Raw genomic sequence first — 19,378 nt, forward strand, 5'->3', positions numbered from 1 at the left:
TGGCAACATCCTTGTAAATCTTTTCTGAACCCTTTCAAGTTTCACAACATCTTTCTGATAGGAAATATTCTTAAATTATGGGAATATTAACTATTTTCTCCGTTTAACTAGTCAGTGTGTATCGCACATCCTGGAGTAATTTGCGCACAATCTTGTGTTAATTATAGAAAGAAATACTAGGAAATTTTGGCTCACAAACATGTATTTAATTTTGTTTGTCAAGGAAAATTTAAAATACAGCTGTGAAACACATGATAGTCATGGTGATGTCATCCTTTCCAGGAGTAAAAAAGCCCTAATTCACAACATCTGGCAGCACTCTTGTTTCTGAAGAGATTCTTGTCTTTTAATCAAAACAGAAACATGGTAATGCTTGACCAGTCCCAAGATTCATTGAAATGATAAACATTTTTGCATTATCAAAATTGTAACTTAATTATTGAAAGGGATTATCTTTCAAAGGTGAAAGTGATTTGACAGTGCAAATTCAATTTCAGCATAGAGTTTAAAAGTGAAAATGTATGGTATACTTAAGTTTATACAAACAAATTAGATTCCTGTAGCAAGAACAATATGTAAGATTAATGAAAAAAGTACAGGGAGTGGATCTGAATACTGCCAAGCTGTTCGACAGGTAACTGGCTCCACTTCCGCTTTTGGTTCCCAAGGATTCAATGATGGTGGTGATACTGGTATGCCATGTACCTATATTTTAAAAAAAAAGGACCTTTATAAATCTCTGACCATGGAAAATATTGTTCTACACAGATCTTAACAGGAAACTCTGGAGCACAAAATTGCAAGTATTTCTGTGATGCTGCAACTATATTATGAGCCAAAATAGGTCAACCAGTTGGCTATTGGCAATGATCAAAAATCACATCAGGTTATAGTCCAACGGGTTTATTTGAAAACACTAGCTTTTGGAGCACTGCTCTGAACAACACTAGCACATCCATACCACTGGCAATGATGCTATTATTAATTAGCTTACTTCAAGGGCAGTAAAGGTTTAAGGCACAGTATGTGATAGCTGTGTGGCAATAGTCATTCTTGAATAAAGTTGGTAATCTTTGGAATTGAATTTTTCTGCAGATGTAGTCATCACTCAACTGCCATTCTTGTATTGAAATGATTTACTAAATAATGTCAATCTATGCAAATCCACCGATTAGTTCAGGAGTGTTAGAACTACAGGCAAATAGCATGATTTGGATTCTAGCAACATTTAAAAAAACTGACCACCATCATGCTATGCTATTTCATAGGAAAGGAAATGTGGTTGTTGTTAAAGACTGGATTTTAGCTATTTCGTACTGATGAGATGCAGTTAGGCTGTTGCCATTATTTCCACACAGCAGAATGAGGAGGCAATGTTAATGCATTAATATTTTTAACTAAAGAATTCTGGTAATTTGACTTGTGATAATAAAGTGCAACTTGTGGAGGTAATGGTTGGGCAGGTTCTCTGGCCACAAGTCTCAGAAAGCCGAATCAGTCCTTGCCATTATTAAAACCATTTGTAAACCAGCAGGTTGTCCTGAATTTCTCAATTACAAGATGAGCCACTCTGAGCAGTAGAGGCAAAACACTGGAAAAATTAGTCTCAATCAAGATTTGAACTAAACCTTGCCACTCGTATCATTTAAAATTGTCAGCACAACTATTATTTCTATTTTTAATATAACATTACTTGGTCAATGAGCATCAAAAGCACACGTGGGCATCTCTCATTTTGAGGGGTCTCAGATTAAGGAAAGGAGGGATCCAGACAGAGTTCTTGTCTGGCTAATAAAGAATATATGCACATTTCCCCCCGGGGTTCACCAACAAATGGAAACTTTGTGCACAGAGATTGGGGTAAGAGGCAACATTTAGATACTCTCATAGGTATACCAGAATACTGCTGATGCTTGACTAGTGCAATCTGTAGGCGGTCAGTGATGGATTGAGTAATATTCCTGTTGCTGGTCTAACTAGGACCATCAATAAACATGAACCAGAGGTGCTTCCTGGGATTTAACAAACAGAAATCCAATATCCAGTATCAGCTTTCTCCCTCCATATTACATTAAGAAGTCAGGAACTGAAAACAGCTAGTTTGTGTCTGAATACTGAGCCTGCATAGTGGCTGACATTGATTAAATCTTACATCATCATATATATCATCTTGGCACAAGGCTAGAATGCAGTGATAATTTCTGCAATGTGACCTTTGGATCTAACAATCTATCCTTTATGGTACCCTGCACTGTTTCAGCTAAATGCTTCTCTTTGGTAACTCCAGCTAAAAGCACATCAGGTTCCACATTGTATGATGCCCAACTCGACTTACAACCATCTCTCTCAACCGCTCCATAGCCTTGGCCCTGGCCAGCTACATGTAACATACCCAGTATTGAGGAGGGAAAATTTCCTTTGGTTAATATTAGGAATTTGGAAGTAATTGCCTTCAACGTTCTCCACAAATTCTGTTCCTGAGCTCATGTCTGATTCCTCTTGCTGACACTAAGGGTGAACCAGACAATTCCAATTTTGGAATCCTATTTGAATCTGATTTGTACAACAGATCTTTAGCAATGTGTAAAGAGCTGTACAGGACATATTGCAATAGTTTTACTGCTACACACCAAGTTAATTCGCCAATTGATGGACTTTATTAGGAATGAGTCTCATTTCAATGTATTAAAAGTTTAGTATGGACTACAACCCTTCCTGTAACTGTTTACTTAAACTACAAATCTGCTTTATGGCTGCAATATCTAATTACCTACAGTGAATAGCCTGAGAAAGTTTGACAATTCATCCTATTTCTGTTTAAATCTTACATAAATATTAAAGAGCAAAATGTCTTCAAAGTATCAAACATTATTTTCTGAATTTCATTTTGACACATCTTTAGATGTAGTGTACAATTTTAGGATAAACACTCCCTGAAGATGACATTTGTCAGAGCAGAAGTAGACTGATCTGCCCTTCAAGTCTGCTGCCATTCACTGACAACTCTGTCATGGCTGATCTGATCATCTCAGCTCTTCTTGCCACCACGGTGGCTCAGTGGTTAGCACTGCTGCCTCACAGGGTCCCAGGTTCGATTCCAGCCTCGGGCGACTGTCTATGTAGAGTTTGCTCATTCTCCACCTGTCTGCGTGGGTTTCCTCCAGGTGCTCTCGTTTCTTCCCACAATCCAAAGATGTGTAGGTTAGGTGAATTGGCCATGCTAAATTGCTCATAGTGTTCAGGATGTGTAGGTTATGTGCATTAGTTAGAGGTAAATGTAGAGTAATAGGGTAGGGGTAAGGGAATGGGTCTGGTTGGGTTACTCTTCGGAGGGTTGGTGTGGACTTGTTGGGCCGAAGGGCCTGTTTCCACACTGTAGGGATTCTATGATTCTTTCCTTACTGGATAAAAATCTCTATTTCAGCCTTGAATTTAAATCTTACTCTACTCCTGCTGCCTTGGAACCCACTGTATGAGCCTGGATTAATTAGATTTAGATTTGATTACAGTGTGGAAACAGGCAATTCAGCCCAACAAGACCCGCCAAAGCGCAACCCACCCAGACCGACTCCCCTACACGTAACACTATGGGTAATTTAGCATGACCAATTCACCTGACCTGCACATCTTTGGACTGTGGGAGAAAACCGGAGCACCCAGGGGAAACCCACACAGACATAGGGAGAATGTGCAAACTCCACACAGAGAGTCGCCTGAGGTGGGAATTGAACTCGGGTCTCTGGCGTTATGAGGCAGCAGTTCTAACTACTGTGCTGCACCACAACCTCCCCATACTCAGAGTCAGTAATTTATACTCACGTGCCATTCCTCTTCGTTATGCTTAGCACATCTAACATTCATTTCAATTCTGTGTACAAGGCTGTTAAATTCTCTTCCTTTCTTCCTAGACCATTGAAATTTATTCATGGCTTCAGTGAAGGAAAGGTCCTTATATTTCTTGGGACTTTTGATGATAAATGGCCACGTCCTTGATGCAGAAAACAAATATTTCAAAATGAATTGTGCAACACTGTTTCTCTATTAGAGTCACAGATTCATACAGCTCAGAAACAGACCGTTCAATTCAATTCATTCATGCCCAACAGACATCACAACCTGACCTAATCCCATTTGCCAGCATTTGGTTGTAGTTTAGTAGAAATTGGATAGAATCCATTTCCAATCCAAAGTCTGATCATATTAGTCAGTTTTCCTTTCTGGTAATTCACTAGATTAATCTATTGGAAGAAACAGTTCATGTTAAATCATACAAAAAAAAAACAACCGGAAAGCATTTCAGCTCTTGCTTGCAAATATTACAGATGAATTTTAAAATTAGACCAATTGGTTACAAAATTTATTTCCTCACATCAAATGTAATTTATTCAATTTGTACACAGAAATAAGATTCTTCCATTTCTTAAGAACAAGTCTGCCTAAATCATATTCTTAAGCAGTTTGTGCCATTGTAGATGGGTTTTTTTCTCATTTTAGGAGTAGCACATTGTTACTCCTGTCTGAGTGATTTGTTAGACTATTTCCCAGTCAACTATATCGCTATAGATCTGAAGCCACACACAGACCACAATGGGTAAATATAACAGATTTCCTACCCAAGGCACTGGTGCACCAGATACGCTTCTGACACAAATCTGGCACTTTTGTGATTATTGCTCCTTTTTTGCTTTTTATTCCAGATTTATTCAACTAGTTGAATTTAAATTTCTTTACTGGTATTCTAGGGATTTGAACTCATGATTCCAGATCATTATCTAAGCCTTTGGATTAAATATAAGGCTTTGCTACAGCATCTGTGCAAGTTTGAATCTGGTGTTTTCTATTCTGCTGTCGAAATCATAACTCACTATTTTGTCACTCAATTCAGTTGTTTTGCTACCAAATGGCCAAAGCTCAATTTTCCTCCTTAACTTGTGCTCTTCATTACCTCACTAGTACATTGAATTTTTTTTCTGATGGCTTGCCACTGGTTTCCATTTTCTTTGTGTCTTGCATAAAGGGCCTGCCTTTGACCTAGGATGCTCGCAGCTTTTGGAAGCTCAGGTTCTTTTGTCAGAAAAAAATTCATGATTTCTAGCACAGTTTCATTCTGGATTTTGTGTCAGGTATGGAGCTGGAGTTTTGCAGCAGTTTTCTGAACCTTACCTTCACACTCAAATGGGGGTCAGAAGCCCGACTGATTGACGAACAAGTTATTCAACTGTGATTTTGACTGAATTGGTGAGTGACTAGCAAGATGACAAGGTTACTGTCCAATTAAAGACAAGGGATAGAGGAAACCCCAGCTCAGTAGGAGTAGAGGTTGGTCTTGCAAAATAAGACATTGTGCTGCAAGTCAGAGGTCCATTTTCCAATATTTTAAAATTTAACTCAAAGTATTTCTTCCACATGGTGGTCTATGAGTGCATCTGGCGAGGTAGGAAGGCCTCTAAACTTGCCGACAACACTCCTCATATCTACTACCATAAGGCCATCTCCAGGCAACTACAACTCCCAATGACATCAGAGAACTAGAAAATTCTGGTCAACCTCCAACAGTCAGCTTTAACCCACTATCTTGCAGAAGTGGGAAACAACAGAAAATGTCAGTTTGAGATGTCACCTTCATGTCTGTCCTCACTGTATCTTAAAAGTCTACCCTATATTCCACAGCCAAAAATGAGTTTTATTTCATATTTATAGTTTTGTCAATTGACAGTAGTACATAAAGTAACATTTCTCCAGTCTGAGAATTTCTGAATAAACTTCCAGCAGCAAGAACCATTCTGATTCCTCCTCGCCTCACCAAGGCGAAAGTTTGGTTCTTAAATCCCTTCTAGCTCCTTCTTTTCAGTGAATGAACAATAGTCTACAAGCATACTGTCTGGGAGCTAACAAAATCATTTATTTTTCCTCTGCTGATTACAAAAGTGTTACTTTCCCCAATCTCTCTCTTATGTTTTATTTTAAAAGCTGGAAACAACTGTAAGCCTAACCTGGCAAAGCCAGACTCCCTGACTTTTGTTTTCAAGTGTTAAATCTGGCTCATGGGCCCGATTATAAAGTGATACTGAAATCCTTGACCCATGGTAATCAGATTGCATTGGCTTATTAAGGGCAAAACTTGCCTTGACCTGTTGGATAGAGGATGCTCGTTCTGTTTACCACAACATCCACCATGGCCCAGCTTTCCTTTGAGACACCTTGGTTTCCTAAGTAGATACTGTGTAAGCTAGTTCCTGGCCAGCAGCAATGCGAAGTGGTATATGGCTGGGCTATAAGTATGGTGCTGAAAATGTGTTGCTGGAAAAGCGCAGCAGGTCAGGCAGAATCCAAAGAACAGGAGAATTGATGTTTCGGGCATAAGCCCTTCTTCAGGAATGAGGAAAGTGGGTCCAGCAGGCTAAGATAAAAGGTAGGGAGGAGGGACTTGGGGGAGGGGCATTGGAAATGCGATAGGTGGAGGGAGGTCAAGGTGAGGGTGATAGGCCAGAGTGGGGTGGGGGCGGAGAGGTCAGGAAGAAGATTGCAGGTTAGGAAGGCGGTGCTGAGCTCGAGGGATTTGACTGAGACAAGGTGGGGGGAGGGGAAATGAGGAAACTGGAGAAGTATGGTGCCACCAACTTGTACATTTACAGGTCCTGGCAGCAAAAATCTCACTTCTCCCACAGCACAATTATGTGAAGAGGACACTGGTTGCATAATTAGTGAGGTGAAGAGTGAAAAAAAATGTCTGAGTCATGACTGGACAAATGTGGAATTCAATAGAAAAACGACTTACCAAATAAATGGGAGAATATAGCCTGTAATGTTTGAATGCACCAGCAAAATAAAATTCTCTTATTTCTGCTCACTCCATCGACCAGACTTCCTCGTATGGACATACATTGTGGCCTTCCTACCAGTTGGCAATGAAATGCTGTGTGGACAGTACACTGGCTCAGTGGTTGGCACTGCTGCTTCTAACCACACAAATACCTGTGTCTCTTGCACCTACGCTTAGGAAGATTTGAGAGCTTGCAATCACTGAGTCAGATTTTTTTAAAATCAATCATGCCAATGTAGAGGATATTACAATTGGGAATACTTTGTCAGCAAACAGGACACCTTCCTTCCTTCCTGTAGCAATACTTGCAGCAACTAAAGTGAGTCGTGAATAGGGCTGATGAATAAGAATCATTGTGGTTGCCCTCGTGCTCACAGATTGTTGCAGGCACTGTTGCTCTATTTAGTCTCCATGACTAAGACCTGTATGATCTGCTGACTGTGGCTGTTGCGTCTTGCAACAAGTCTGCTTTCATGCCAAGTCAATACATCGCTTTTCACCCAATGTACAATATGTTACGTTTGTCAATATTAAATTTATTTTGCCATTTGTCTCTTTAATGTGTTCTATCTGAAATGGTATGGCTTTTACTTCAATTCTGTTGCAAGTGTTTTGAAAGTCTAAATAAACTATGAGGGGAAATTAAACTCTCAAAATCATTGAGAAATTTGTCAGGCAGATTTGATCTTCCAAATCTGTACAGACTTTTGTTGCTTCTTGAGATTTTGCCTCACATTCTTGTAATGTATTGCTTGAAATGCGTGGTTATTTACGTGACACTGATTTATAATCAGAGCTAAGCTGTTTGAGAAAAAATATTTAAAGTTTAGAAAAGGTTTGTTATAATCTTTCATGAGTAGCTGTTTTGGTCATACAGTAGAGAAGAGTAGAAAATATGTTTACTTGATAGGTTGGATAATTTCTCTCACTCCAATAAATTCTAGCTGTGGAAGTATTTCAGGAAGACTCTCGCATCTGGAAAGATCTATTTTCGGGTAGTATAGAAGGTATGACAAGCACATTTCATCTCTTGTGCTTAGGCCGCCCTGTAAAAGAACAATTTTTTTTTGCTTGTTGTCATTTCATTATTGTATATCCAGACATTTTGCACATCACTTACCTACTTAAACTTACACCAGTACTTAACTCATGCAGAACAATCCAGAGGACTGAGACTTCTTCACCATTGTAATATTTAATATGGTTTTAACTGCTGGCCAGCCATAAAAGGTCTACAAACCCTTTCTTTAAAAAAATTGCATTCTAAAATAAAAAATCGCATACTTTGTGCAGGGGTCTGTACTGAGTTCTATTTGTCTTAGTTAGACTGTCAATGCAAATACTACGGGTATTCTCAAAATCCTAATAAAAGTTGAGGAAATTCAGTGAATGTTCCTATTATCTAAATGCTTCTACTGTAAGTGTATATGGGTATAAGGTTGTCTGTGATATCACAATAGCATGACCTATTAGCATTTACTGGCAGGACTGAAAGATGGACACTGACCGCCACGGCGAGATAACAAATATGACTAGTTTTGTAACTACCATTGCAATAAATTAGAAGCTTCATGACAGGAAGCATGTATGTATTTGTGTCCATGAGGGATTGGGAGCATATGCCTGAGGGAAAAGAGAACTGAGAATCAAAATATTTTGTGAAATGAGTTGATTAATTACAGCACTCATTCAGTCATCTCAAAAAAAAGGTGCAAGGATAATGATACAGACACAGCTAAAGTACCCACTCCAAATGTCATGACTCCAAAGGCAAAGTACTGATAAAATCATTGCATCAATGTAACTTTATATATAGATGCTGTCCTAGCTCCCTATATTAAGTACCTGAATAAATTAAATGGCTATAGTGTAGTGTATATAAGTAAAATAAAAGTATAAATATAGTGTGCAATATTATCGCATTTTGTTCCATCCAACCAGCTCCGAAGACCTAACAGACATGACTGCTAACTCCAAAGTTTGATTTTTCTGTTGCTATGTGCAGCCCGAAAACGCAAATATTAAGAATAAAAGGTGAATTTTTCATTCTATAGTGAACATATGGTACAGTACACATCGTTTATAACACTTGCACACAGACTTTCCACTTCTACTGGAAGTGAATGGCAGCCAACTACATAAACAGCACCCTCTACAGGACATGTGGAACCTCCCCTCCATGAACAGATATCGTTATTTTCTTCGCCAATCAGATTATAGGACTGTTAATAGGTAGTGCAGAGTCGGAACCAAAACATTTCAATGAAAATACTAAATTCAATGTCAAGTACAGAAAGCAAATTGGAGTTGATAGAAAGATGGGATTAGGGAAAGATGATTAAAAGATTTTATTTACATTTCCAACATTAATCTAAGTTCTGAAACAAGGAGGTGCCACATTTAAAATAAATGTTTACTGTCAGAGAGATGGCAGGCAGTAATTGAGACTTACTACATTTCTAAAAGACTAGTTAACATTGGAATGGATAAGATCTAAGTTTTTCTGGTGGATTTAGTTTGTTAGAATAAAGCAGGCAAAGTACCTTCACATCTTTCTATGTATTTGGAAGGGGAATCAGATGGTAAGGTGACACCTTGGGAAGATTTTTGAGGAACATTGCATTCTGGATAGCAAGTACCAGATTTTCACATGTGCGGCTGGTGAAAGTTGATGCTTGATTCTCAGGAAATGACAGTTCCTACTGTAAAGTCTGGTTGCAGTTCTTTCCAGATAGCTACCTGTCTGAAGGGGCGTCTGCAGGAGAGCAAGAAGTGAATAGAACTGTCATATTTCCCTATGAAGTGGAAAGGAAATTCAAAGGGGAGGGCAGTTTCATATGTTTCCTGTTAACAGAGCTTGGGAACACACCCTTATCTGTTGAATAGTTCCAGAAGAAAAAAAATTAAGATTTTAGAAAATGGTTTAATGGGGTGGGGGTAACTGAAGCTCCAAAACATGCACTTGTGGCAAGACAGTAAAGCTTGACTATTTTGTTCCATGATTACAAGATATTGGTATCTTCACATAAAAACGACTGCAACCTTTAATATGGACAAAGTGATCATAAAAATGATCAAAGCATTCAAACTAGCATTGACAATATATAAAGACTTCCCTTTAAAAGTCCTGACCAAAAATAATTGCACTGGAAAAGCGAACTTATTTTTTAAATTATAGATATTGTCTGAAATGCTGAGTATTTCCAGCATTTTCTGTTTATAAGTGGATGAGCAGAAAATTTGTCCAATTAAATATTGGGAAGAATAAAGATATTTTATGTCCTGCCACAAACCCTGCTCTCTCACCACTCATTTCAATTCTTTCTCCTGTTAACTATCAGAGACTGGACCAGACTGCATGAAAGCTGTCATCTACCACTCCAACATTAAGATTGCCTATTCTCACCTCCTTAATTTGCTCAATTCCTCCCTTGCTTCAGTTCCTCTGCTCCTGAATTTTCACCCACATTTCACCTTTACTGGTTCAGGATGTAGGTTTGCTCATTGAGCTGGAAGGTTCATTTTCAGATGTTTCGTCACCATACTAGGTAACGTAATCAGTGAGCCTCCGGATGAAACACTGGTGGTATGGCCTGCTTTCTGTTTATGTGTTTAGGTTTCCTTGGGTTGGTGATGTCATTTCCTGTGGTGATGTAATTTCCTGTTCTTTTTCTCAGGGGGTGGTAAATGGGAACCAATTCAATGCATTTGTTGATAGCGTTCCGGTTGGAATGCCATGCTTCTAGGAATTCTCGTGTGAATCTCTGTTTGGTCTGTCCGAGGATGGATGTGTTGTCCCAGTCAAAGTGGTGTCCTTCCTTATCTGTATGTAAGGATATTAGTGAGAGAGGGTCATGTCGTTTTGTTGCTAGTTGATGTTCATGTATCCTGGTGGTTAGTTTTATGTCTGTTTGTCCAATGTAGTCTTTGTTACAATTCTTGCAAGGACAAAATGACATTAGTTTTGCTTGTTGTCTGTATAGGGTCTTTCAAGTTCATTAGCTTTAGTGTGTTGGTGGGTTTGTGGGCTACCATGATGCCAAGGGGTCTAAGTAGTCTGGCAGTCTTTTCCAAGATGTCTTTGATGTAGGAGAAAGTGGCTCAGGTTTCTGGAAGTATTTTGTCTGCTTGTTGGGGTTTGTTGCTGAGAAATAAGCGCACTGTATTTATTGGATACCCTTTCTTTTTGAATGCACTGTCTCGGTGATTTTCCTGTGCACTGCGTAGTTCCTCTGTGCTGCAGTGTGTGTTGGCTTGTTGGAATAATATTCTGATGCAGCTTTGTTTGTGGATGTTGGGATGATTGCTTCAGAAGCAATCTAATGGTGACTGTCTTTGATCTGGATATGCCCCAAGCTCTAGGGTTTTCTCCATAAAGCTCTCCACCTCTCAATCAATGTTTCCTTTAAATTGCTTTGTAGCCCAGACAATCCCATTAAAATCTCAAACGTGGTGCTTAATTTATTGTGTTTGCAAGATTATGCAAAAAATGTAAAGAACCTGTGCAGTTAAGCACATCACCTCAATTTGGTAAAAGGGTATATTGCTTTCTACCTCATGTTCATTTTCTGACTCTTTTCTTGAAATTTACCCCATTGTCCAAGCTCTTGTTCATCTGTGTTAATATCTTATCATATGCTGTAGTGTTACATTTCGCTTTGTAATGCTTCTGAAGCAACATGGGATGTTTTATTACATTAAAGCTCCGACATAAAAGCAAGCTGTTTTTGGTTTTTTGCTCTTTAACATCCATCTAGCATTTTGACTAAACCGAACAGGTATGAAATCAAATTGAATCAACAATCATTATTATTTTTATTTTTCACCCTTTCTGGTTAGTTCCTGAAAATGAAAGTGCACTTTTTAGCCTGTATTAAATAACTATTTGAAATATATATTAAGAAATATCAGTCTAATTTTACACATACAACATAACAACATAGTCCATGCATCATTAAAAGAACTTCACTCTGGAGCCAACTGATTTTATTAGAAGTGACTAGAAGATCTGATAGATATTTCTGCAGTTAAATGCTGTCTGATAAAATTATTTTCTTATAAAACATTAAAACTGATGATCAAGTGATGTTTAATCAGAGAATATAAACTTCTTACAAAACAAACACATTGCAATTGTATTTTCTTACCCACGTCATATTGCTGCGAGATGTAGTATTGTATTGGCATTCAGTCACTAAACTATCGCCCTGTAAGACATTGTAAGCACTTTTAAACATTAATGTGAATTTAGCAATAAAAATATAGAACGCAGTGTAATTTGACATTTAAATGAAAGACCTAGAAATTAACATAAACTTGAATAAGAAAATCAAAGTTATAAACGGAAATTCAAGTTAAAAGTTGTTCCTGCCTTTATGCACTCCCGGTGATAACAGTTACACATCTGACATTGGTGGGTCATTCATTAGGGTAACATAAACCCCAGGCTAATGCTTTGGTGAGATAGATTCAAATCCAACAGCAACACATTAAATTTATAAATAAAAAAAAATCTGGAATTGAAAGCTAGTCTCAATATTAGTTTTCATGAAGCTATTGGAATTCTGGGTAATCTAAGATGGAGGATAGGATACTTTTGGTTGTCAGAGTTCCTTTTTTGAGGTTTCTTCAGTGTTTGAGCTGATTTCCTTGAATTTTGAAGCAGCAATGACTGCTTACAAGCTGTTGCATTTTTTTGGAACTTTAGCAAAAGAATATCAAAACATGAGTGTGATCAGAGACCATGTGGGAGGTGGAAAGAAAAGAATCAGTGAACCTGCACAGCTGTCTCACCAGGCAGTGAACCTTCACAGCTGACTGCCTCTGCTGTTTGTTTTATGTATCTCTGGACATTGTTTAGTTTTCTTGGACAAAACTTCAAACAGCGGAATTCACAGCTGATTTTGGAGAAGCTTATTGTCAGGAGCTCCTAACAGCAGGGGAACAGCTAAATGGTTTATTAAATCTAATTATACTGTCTGTAAATTTATTATTGTGCGTAGGGTAATTTTTAAATATGTTTTACTGAGATCTGTGTCTAGATTAAAGTGTTTTTTAAAATATAAAACATAGGTACCAAGATAACTTAGAGCAGTAAGACCGTGCTATTTTCTGGGACTGTAGTTTGGTAAGGTGCAAAGATAGCCTTTAGCAGAGTGATGTGCTCTTCCTATAGGATGTAGGAGATAAGGGAGAATTTCCACATTACCGATGATCATGTCTGCAGGAAATGTGTTTGGTTTTGAATCTTTCAGATCACATGGATAGGTTGAAGCAGCAGTTAGAGGCAGGGAGGAGTTTATAGGAGCCAGGGGTATGATGGATGGCAGTTTCAGGAAGGTAGAAAAACCACAGGTACAGTCAAGTAGATGGGTTACCTCTAGGAAAGGTAGGCGGGGTAGTCAGGAGTCTCCTGTGGCTATCTTCATCTCAAACAAGTATGCAATTTTGGAAAAGTAGGGGGGTGATAGACTCTTAGGGGAATGTTGCACTGACAGCCAAGTTTCTGAGACTGGCTGTACTGTAATGAGGGGTACACAAGGTTCCAAGAGATCGATTGTAATAGAGGATTCTCTCGTCAGAGGCACAGACAGATGTTTCTGTGGCCGGCAACGAGATATCAGAATAGTGTCGTGTTGCCTCTCGGGTGCCAGGGTCAGGAATTTCTCTGAGGAGAGGATACAGAATATTCTCACAGGGGAGAAGGACCAGCAGGAGGTGGTTCTACACTTTTGTACAAACAATCGAGGAAGAGAAAAGGAAGGAGGTCCTGAGTAGCGAATAAAGAAATCAGGCAGAAGGTTAATAAGTAGGTCCCTGAGGGTAGTAATATCTGGATTATCCACGGTTCCATGTGCTAGTGAGAATAGGGATAAGAAGATAGAGCAAATGAGGGCATGGCTGGGGAGCTGGTGCGGGGGAGAAGAATACACATTTTTTGGATCATTGGAAGATCTGCTGGGGTGAAAGTGACCTGTAAAGGGATGGGGTGCATTGGTTGAATTGGAAGGGGACTAATATACTGGTGAAGATTTGCTAGAGTCACCTTGGAAGGTTTAAACTAGTGGGGTGGGGTTATGTGGTAAAATCCAGAGATATAACAAGAAAATGAATCAGTCTGGGGCTGGTGCAGTTGGGAAAATGAGCAGATCAAATAGTCAAGGCAGGCAGGACCAAAGCAAAGAACAAGGTAAGACTGACAAATTAAACTCCATTTATTTAAATGCAAGAAGCCTGACATGTAAGGCAGATGAACTCAGGGCATGGTTGGGAACATGGGACTGGGATATCGCAGCCATTACAGAGACATGGCTCAGGATGGACAGGACTGACAGCTTAGTATTCCAGGGTACAAAAGCTTTAGGAAGGATAGAAAGGTGTGTGTGTGTGTGTGTGGGGGGGGGTGAGGGAAGCATCAGACGGGGTGGGGGGTGGCATTTTTGATGAGGGATAATATTACAGCTGTACTTAAGAAGGATATTCCAGGGCATATGTCCAGTTCAAATGAAGTTATATGGATCAACTGAGAAATCAGAAAGTGATGAGCACCTTATTGGGATTGTACTGTTGACACCTTTATAGCTGGCAAATTTGTAAGGAGATCTCAGTTATCTGTAAGAATAATAGGATAATAATGCAATATCTTGAAAAGTGTCCATATTATAGAAGAGGTGGTGTTGGATATCTTAAAATGCATAAAGGTGGATAAGTCCCTGGGAACAGTTCAGGTGCATCCTATAGCTTTGTAGGAAGCTAGGGAAGTGAATGCTGGGCCCCTTGCTGAGATGTGTGTGTCATCGAGAGCCAGAAGACTGGAGGTTGGCTAACATAGTGCCATGATTTAAGAAAGGTGGTGGGAAAAGCCAGGGAACTATAGACCAGTGAGCCTTGCATCAGAAGTGGGCAAGTTATTGGAGGGGATTCTGAGGAACAGGATTTACCCATATTCAGAAAAGCAGGGACTGGTTAGGGATAGTCAACATGGATTTGTGTATGTTAGTCTCACTAATTTGATTGAGTTTTTTGAAGAAGTTATGAAGAGGATTGATGAAGGCAGAGCAGTGGATACTGTCTATATGGACTTCACTAAGGCATTCGACAAAGTTCCAAATGGTAGACTGGTTAACAAGATTAGATCACATGGAATCCAGGGAGAGCTAGCCATTTGGATACAAAATTGGCTTGAAGGTAGGAGACGGAGGGTGGTGGTGGAGGTTTGCTTTTCAGACTGGAGGCCTGTGACCAGCAGTGTGCCACGGGGATCAGTGCTGGATTCACTGCTTATTGTCATTTACGTAAAGGATTTGGATGCAAATATAGGAGGTATGGTTAGTAAATTTGCAAATGACACCAAAATTGGTGGTGTAGAGGACAGCGAAGAAGGTTACCTCAGAGTACAGTGGGACATTGCTCAGATGGGCCAGTGAGCTTAGGAGTGGCAGATGGAGTTTAATCTAGATAAATGTGAGGTGCTACATTTTGGTAAAGCAAATCAGAACAGGACTTATATACTTAATGGTAAGGCCCTGGGGAGCACTGCCGAACAAGAGGACCTTAAATTGCAGATTCACAGTTCCTTGAAAGTGGAGTCGCAGGTATACAGGTTAGTGAAGAAGGCATTTGGTATACTTGCCTTCCTTAGTCAGTGCATTGAACATAGGAGCTGGGAGGTCATATTGCACCTTTATAGGGCATTGGTTAGGCCACTTTTGGAATCCCAAATTCCATTCTGGTCTCTTTACTTTAGGAAGGATGTTGTGAAATTTGAAAGGATTCAGAAAAGATTTACAAGGATATTGCCAGGGTTGGAGGGTTTGAGCTATGGGGAGAGACTGAATAGGCTGGTGCTATTTTCTCTGAGCTTCAGAGACTGAGGGGTGACCTTACAAAGGTTTACAAAATCAGGAGGGGCATGGACAAGGTGAATTGTCAGAGTATTTTCCTCATGATAGGTGAATCCAAAACTAGAGGGCATTGATGAAGGTGAGAGGGGAAAGATTTAAAAAGGAACCATTGGGGCAACCTTTTCATGCAGAGGGTGCTGAGTGTATGGAATCAACTGCTAAAGGAAGTGCTGGAGGCTGGGACAATTACAACATTTAAAAGGCATCTGGATGGTTATATGAATGGGAAGGGTTGGGAGGGATATGGGCCAAGTGCTGGTAAATGGGACTAGATTAATTTAGGCTATTTGGTCGGCATGGACGTATTGAACCAAAGGTTCTGTTTCCGTGCTGTACATTTCTGACTCTAATTGCCTTGATATGTTATCTGGTTCACTGATGGAAATCTCTCATCTTACCATTCGAGCCTATATGAAAATCCAGATGCACAATAACGTGTTGACTCTCAGCTGCTCTGCAACGTAAGCCATTTAGGGCAATGAGAGAAGGGGAACCAATTCTGACCTTTTCAGTGAAGCTCACATCCCACGAAAAGAATAAAGAAAAATGTCAGTTCCTCTTCTGGCAATGAATTGATATTTTTCCAAAGGCACATGGGCATCTGTTGTGTCAGAGCCTAACAAACCAGCCAAATTGTTTACACGGTTGGAAGTTCAACTTGTAAGATATTGGAGGATTTTATTACTTTGCTGGCAGTTATTTGCAGTTCTCAGCACCTCCCATCCAGAAGGCATATTATTGCAGCCACTTCAGGGAAAACCAATGTATCTGCTGCAATGGCAGCCGCTGCTGGTACCTTCATGGTGTCAATGCTCTTCTGGCACTGTACTCTCAGCAGTACAGAGATTAGCAAGGGCAGTCATTGGCGCTATTCGTGGGCCATTCCGACCAGACACATTTTACCCTAATCACGAAACAAGGTAGCCCTTTGAAAAAAAAGCAAAATGCTGGAGATACTGGAAAACTGAAACAAACAGAGCAAACACTGGAGACATTCAACTGGTCTGGCAGAATAGGTGGAAAGAGAAACAGAGATAATTTCCTGAAGAACGTCGTACCAGACTTGAAACGTTAACTCTATTTCACGCTCCTCAGATGCTGCCAGATGTACAGAGTTTCTCCAGCTTCCTCTCTGTCGACTTTGTACCCTCTTCCCCAATCACTAATAATAATTCCTCAGGAAATTCCTTTAAAAGGGGAGAGATTCTTTGTTCAAACACCCACTGTCTTGTCAGTTCATATCTTTTCATATTCATTACTTTGTTTTGTTACATATGAAAACTGTTCATTTTGAGTTCATTGCTACAAAAATCCAAGTTTATAAAACCAAAGCTAATAAGTTCCATACCGGCTGAAGAACTCTTTCCTCTTTCAAATAGCGAAATTCTTGAAAATTAAAGTCAAACTCATCATCATGTGCAAGGAGAGGTTGCTCTACATCATTCCTGAAATGCCTTATCCTTAGAACTCGTCCTGCAAGATGTGAATGGAGAAGAGCAGCAAATACATGGATCCCAGATGCTTTTTCCTGAGACAAAGCCTGTGTAATGAAAAGTATTTTTCAATCTAAAGGAAACTTACTACAAGTAAAAGTACTTGTTTTTTTGTTTTTGACAAGCTTCGAGAGAAAATCATATTTTAGCAATTAAATCATTGCATTTGAGCTGAAAACAAGCAACAAAGCACATCAGTACATTTATACAGAATGTTTTTGTAGAAGAGACTATGATTCTCCACAAGTTTACAAAGTCTAACCGCTGTTAATCAAACTGAATTCATAAAACAAAAGGCTGGAGTTATTTTTAGGTAAACATCAGATGGGTTCACACAGGTACTGCTGATATCTTAACTCTGGATGTTTTCTTTCCCTGAACTTGAAATGTAACAGAATTACAGGAGGTGGAATGTGTATGCAATACTTGCTACTTCTGTGGTACCACTAGATGTCGTCAATGGCGTTTGTGATTAAGGCAGAGGATATACTATTTTATAACAATGTGGTCATTCACATATAAACATAAGGCATTTAGCCCCATTTATTTGCGGCATTAACAGATATAATCACAAAGAGTTTTGATTTACTTTTTGCTAATTGGATGTAGTCAGCAAAAGTAAGGTTGGCATTCTTTGCCCACATTTAATTACCCTCGAGAATGTGGTAGTGAGCTGTGTATCTGTGTAATGTAGGTACACCCAGAGTACTAGGTAAAAACAAGGACTGCAGATGCTGGGAACCAGAGTCCAGATCAGAGTGGTGCTGGAAAAGCACAGCAGGTCAGGCAGCATCCGAGGAGCAGCAAAATCGACGTTTCGGGCAAAAGCCCTTCATCGGGAATAGGAGGGGCTTTTGCCCGAAATGTCGACTTTCCTGCTCTTCAGATGCTGCCTGACCTGCTGTGCTTTTCCAGCACCACTCTAATCTAGACACCCAGAGTACTGTTAGTCTGGGAATTCTAGACAATGGAGGAATAGTAATGTGCATAGAAACTAACAGCAGAAGTAGGCTATTTAGCACTTCAAGCCTGCATTGCCATTCAGTATGATCATAGCTGATCATCCAACTCCGCAAATCCTTTGATCCTTTTGGCCCCAAGAACTACACCTAACTCCTTCTTGCAAACTTTCAGTGCTTTCACCTCAATGCTTTCCGTGAAGGAAAATTTCACAGGCTCACCATTGTCTTGGTGAAGTAATTTCAGTCCAAAATGCCCTCCCCTATGTCCTTAGACTATGACCAATGGGTATATTTCCAAGTGAGAATGGTCTATGTTTTTAGAGATAGTCATGTCCCTTTGTATGTTTTCGTTGTTCCATCAGGTGAAAGGAGTAGCAAATTGGATAATTGGTGGAGTTTTGGCAGATTACTGTAGTGTGTCTTGTAGTTGGTACAGACTGATGCCACTTTATGCTGGTGTTGGGAGACACTGAACATTTAAGGTGGTGATTTAGGAAATAAATGTCATTACTCTGAAAACTGTAAATGAGTGTCTTTACTATGCTATATATTTAAACAAACACTTGGAAAGAAGAGATCTGAGACAAAAGCAATAAGCCGAAACCTAACAGTAAGCTTACAGGCATAACTGACTTTCAAAGAAAAACTATCAACACAATATTTGAAGACATAAAATAATCTAGTTTGGAAATTTTAGTTATAGAATTGTGAAATTTGTAATTTGTTAGACTCATTTTTATATAAATTCATAAATGTGAACATAGTTTTCAATAAAAAATTAAATTAGCTAAAAATGATTCTAAAGGAAGTTTTATATATACCAGTGATTCAAATATAAAGCATGATTGTGAAAAATTGATTAGACTATAGTATTCTTTTTTCTATTGTAAAACTGTGCCCAAGCAAAGAGGGTTAATATTCACAGGAAGTGTGCACCATGTCAAAAACCCTGTCAATAAATATTGGTGTATAAGATATCAGATAATTAAAATGTTTTAAAATTAAAACATTAAAAAGGTTTTAAGACCAAAACATGTTAGACACACCTGTAGTTTCAAATATTTTAAGTTGGTATGGATTATTTCATTAAACACTAAAAATGGTTTAAAACTGGTCAAGTTTTTATTTCAGATATTACCATTTTGCAAACCCTGGCAAAATTACACCATTTATAGTAATAAAAGAGCAAGGCAAGAA

General features: G+C 39.1%; 1 protein-coding gene across 3 annotated transcripts in view; it reads right to left on the reverse strand.

Moving 5' to 3' along the window:
* Window positions 1-184: 184 nt before the first annotated feature.
* Window positions 185-19,378, reverse strand: part of moxd1 (monooxygenase, DBH-like 1) — an 88,311-nt gene continuing 69,117 nt past the window's right edge. For all 3 annotated transcript variants that reach the window (XM_043683260.1, XM_043683269.1, XM_043683278.1), the window contains 5 exons: window positions 17,075-17,266; window positions 11,971-12,030; window positions 7,727-7,869; window positions 3,820-3,988; window positions 185-705 (listed from right to left, as the gene is read on the reverse strand). In XM_043683260.1, coding sequence (XP_043539195.1) covers window positions 550-705; window positions 3,820-3,988; window positions 7,727-7,869; window positions 11,971-12,030; window positions 17,075-17,266 — 720 coding nt within the window. In that variant the 3' untranslated portion in view covers window positions 185-549. The remainder of the gene's footprint in view (window positions 706-3,819; window positions 3,989-7,726; window positions 7,870-11,970; window positions 12,031-17,074; window positions 17,267-19,378) is intronic.

Source organism: Chiloscyllium plagiosum, chromosome 3, assembly GCF_004010195.1.
Source record: "Chiloscyllium plagiosum isolate BGI_BamShark_2017 chromosome 3, ASM401019v2, whole genome shotgun sequence".
Taxonomy (NCBI): domain Eukaryota; kingdom Metazoa; phylum Chordata; class Chondrichthyes; order Orectolobiformes; family Hemiscylliidae; genus Chiloscyllium; species Chiloscyllium plagiosum.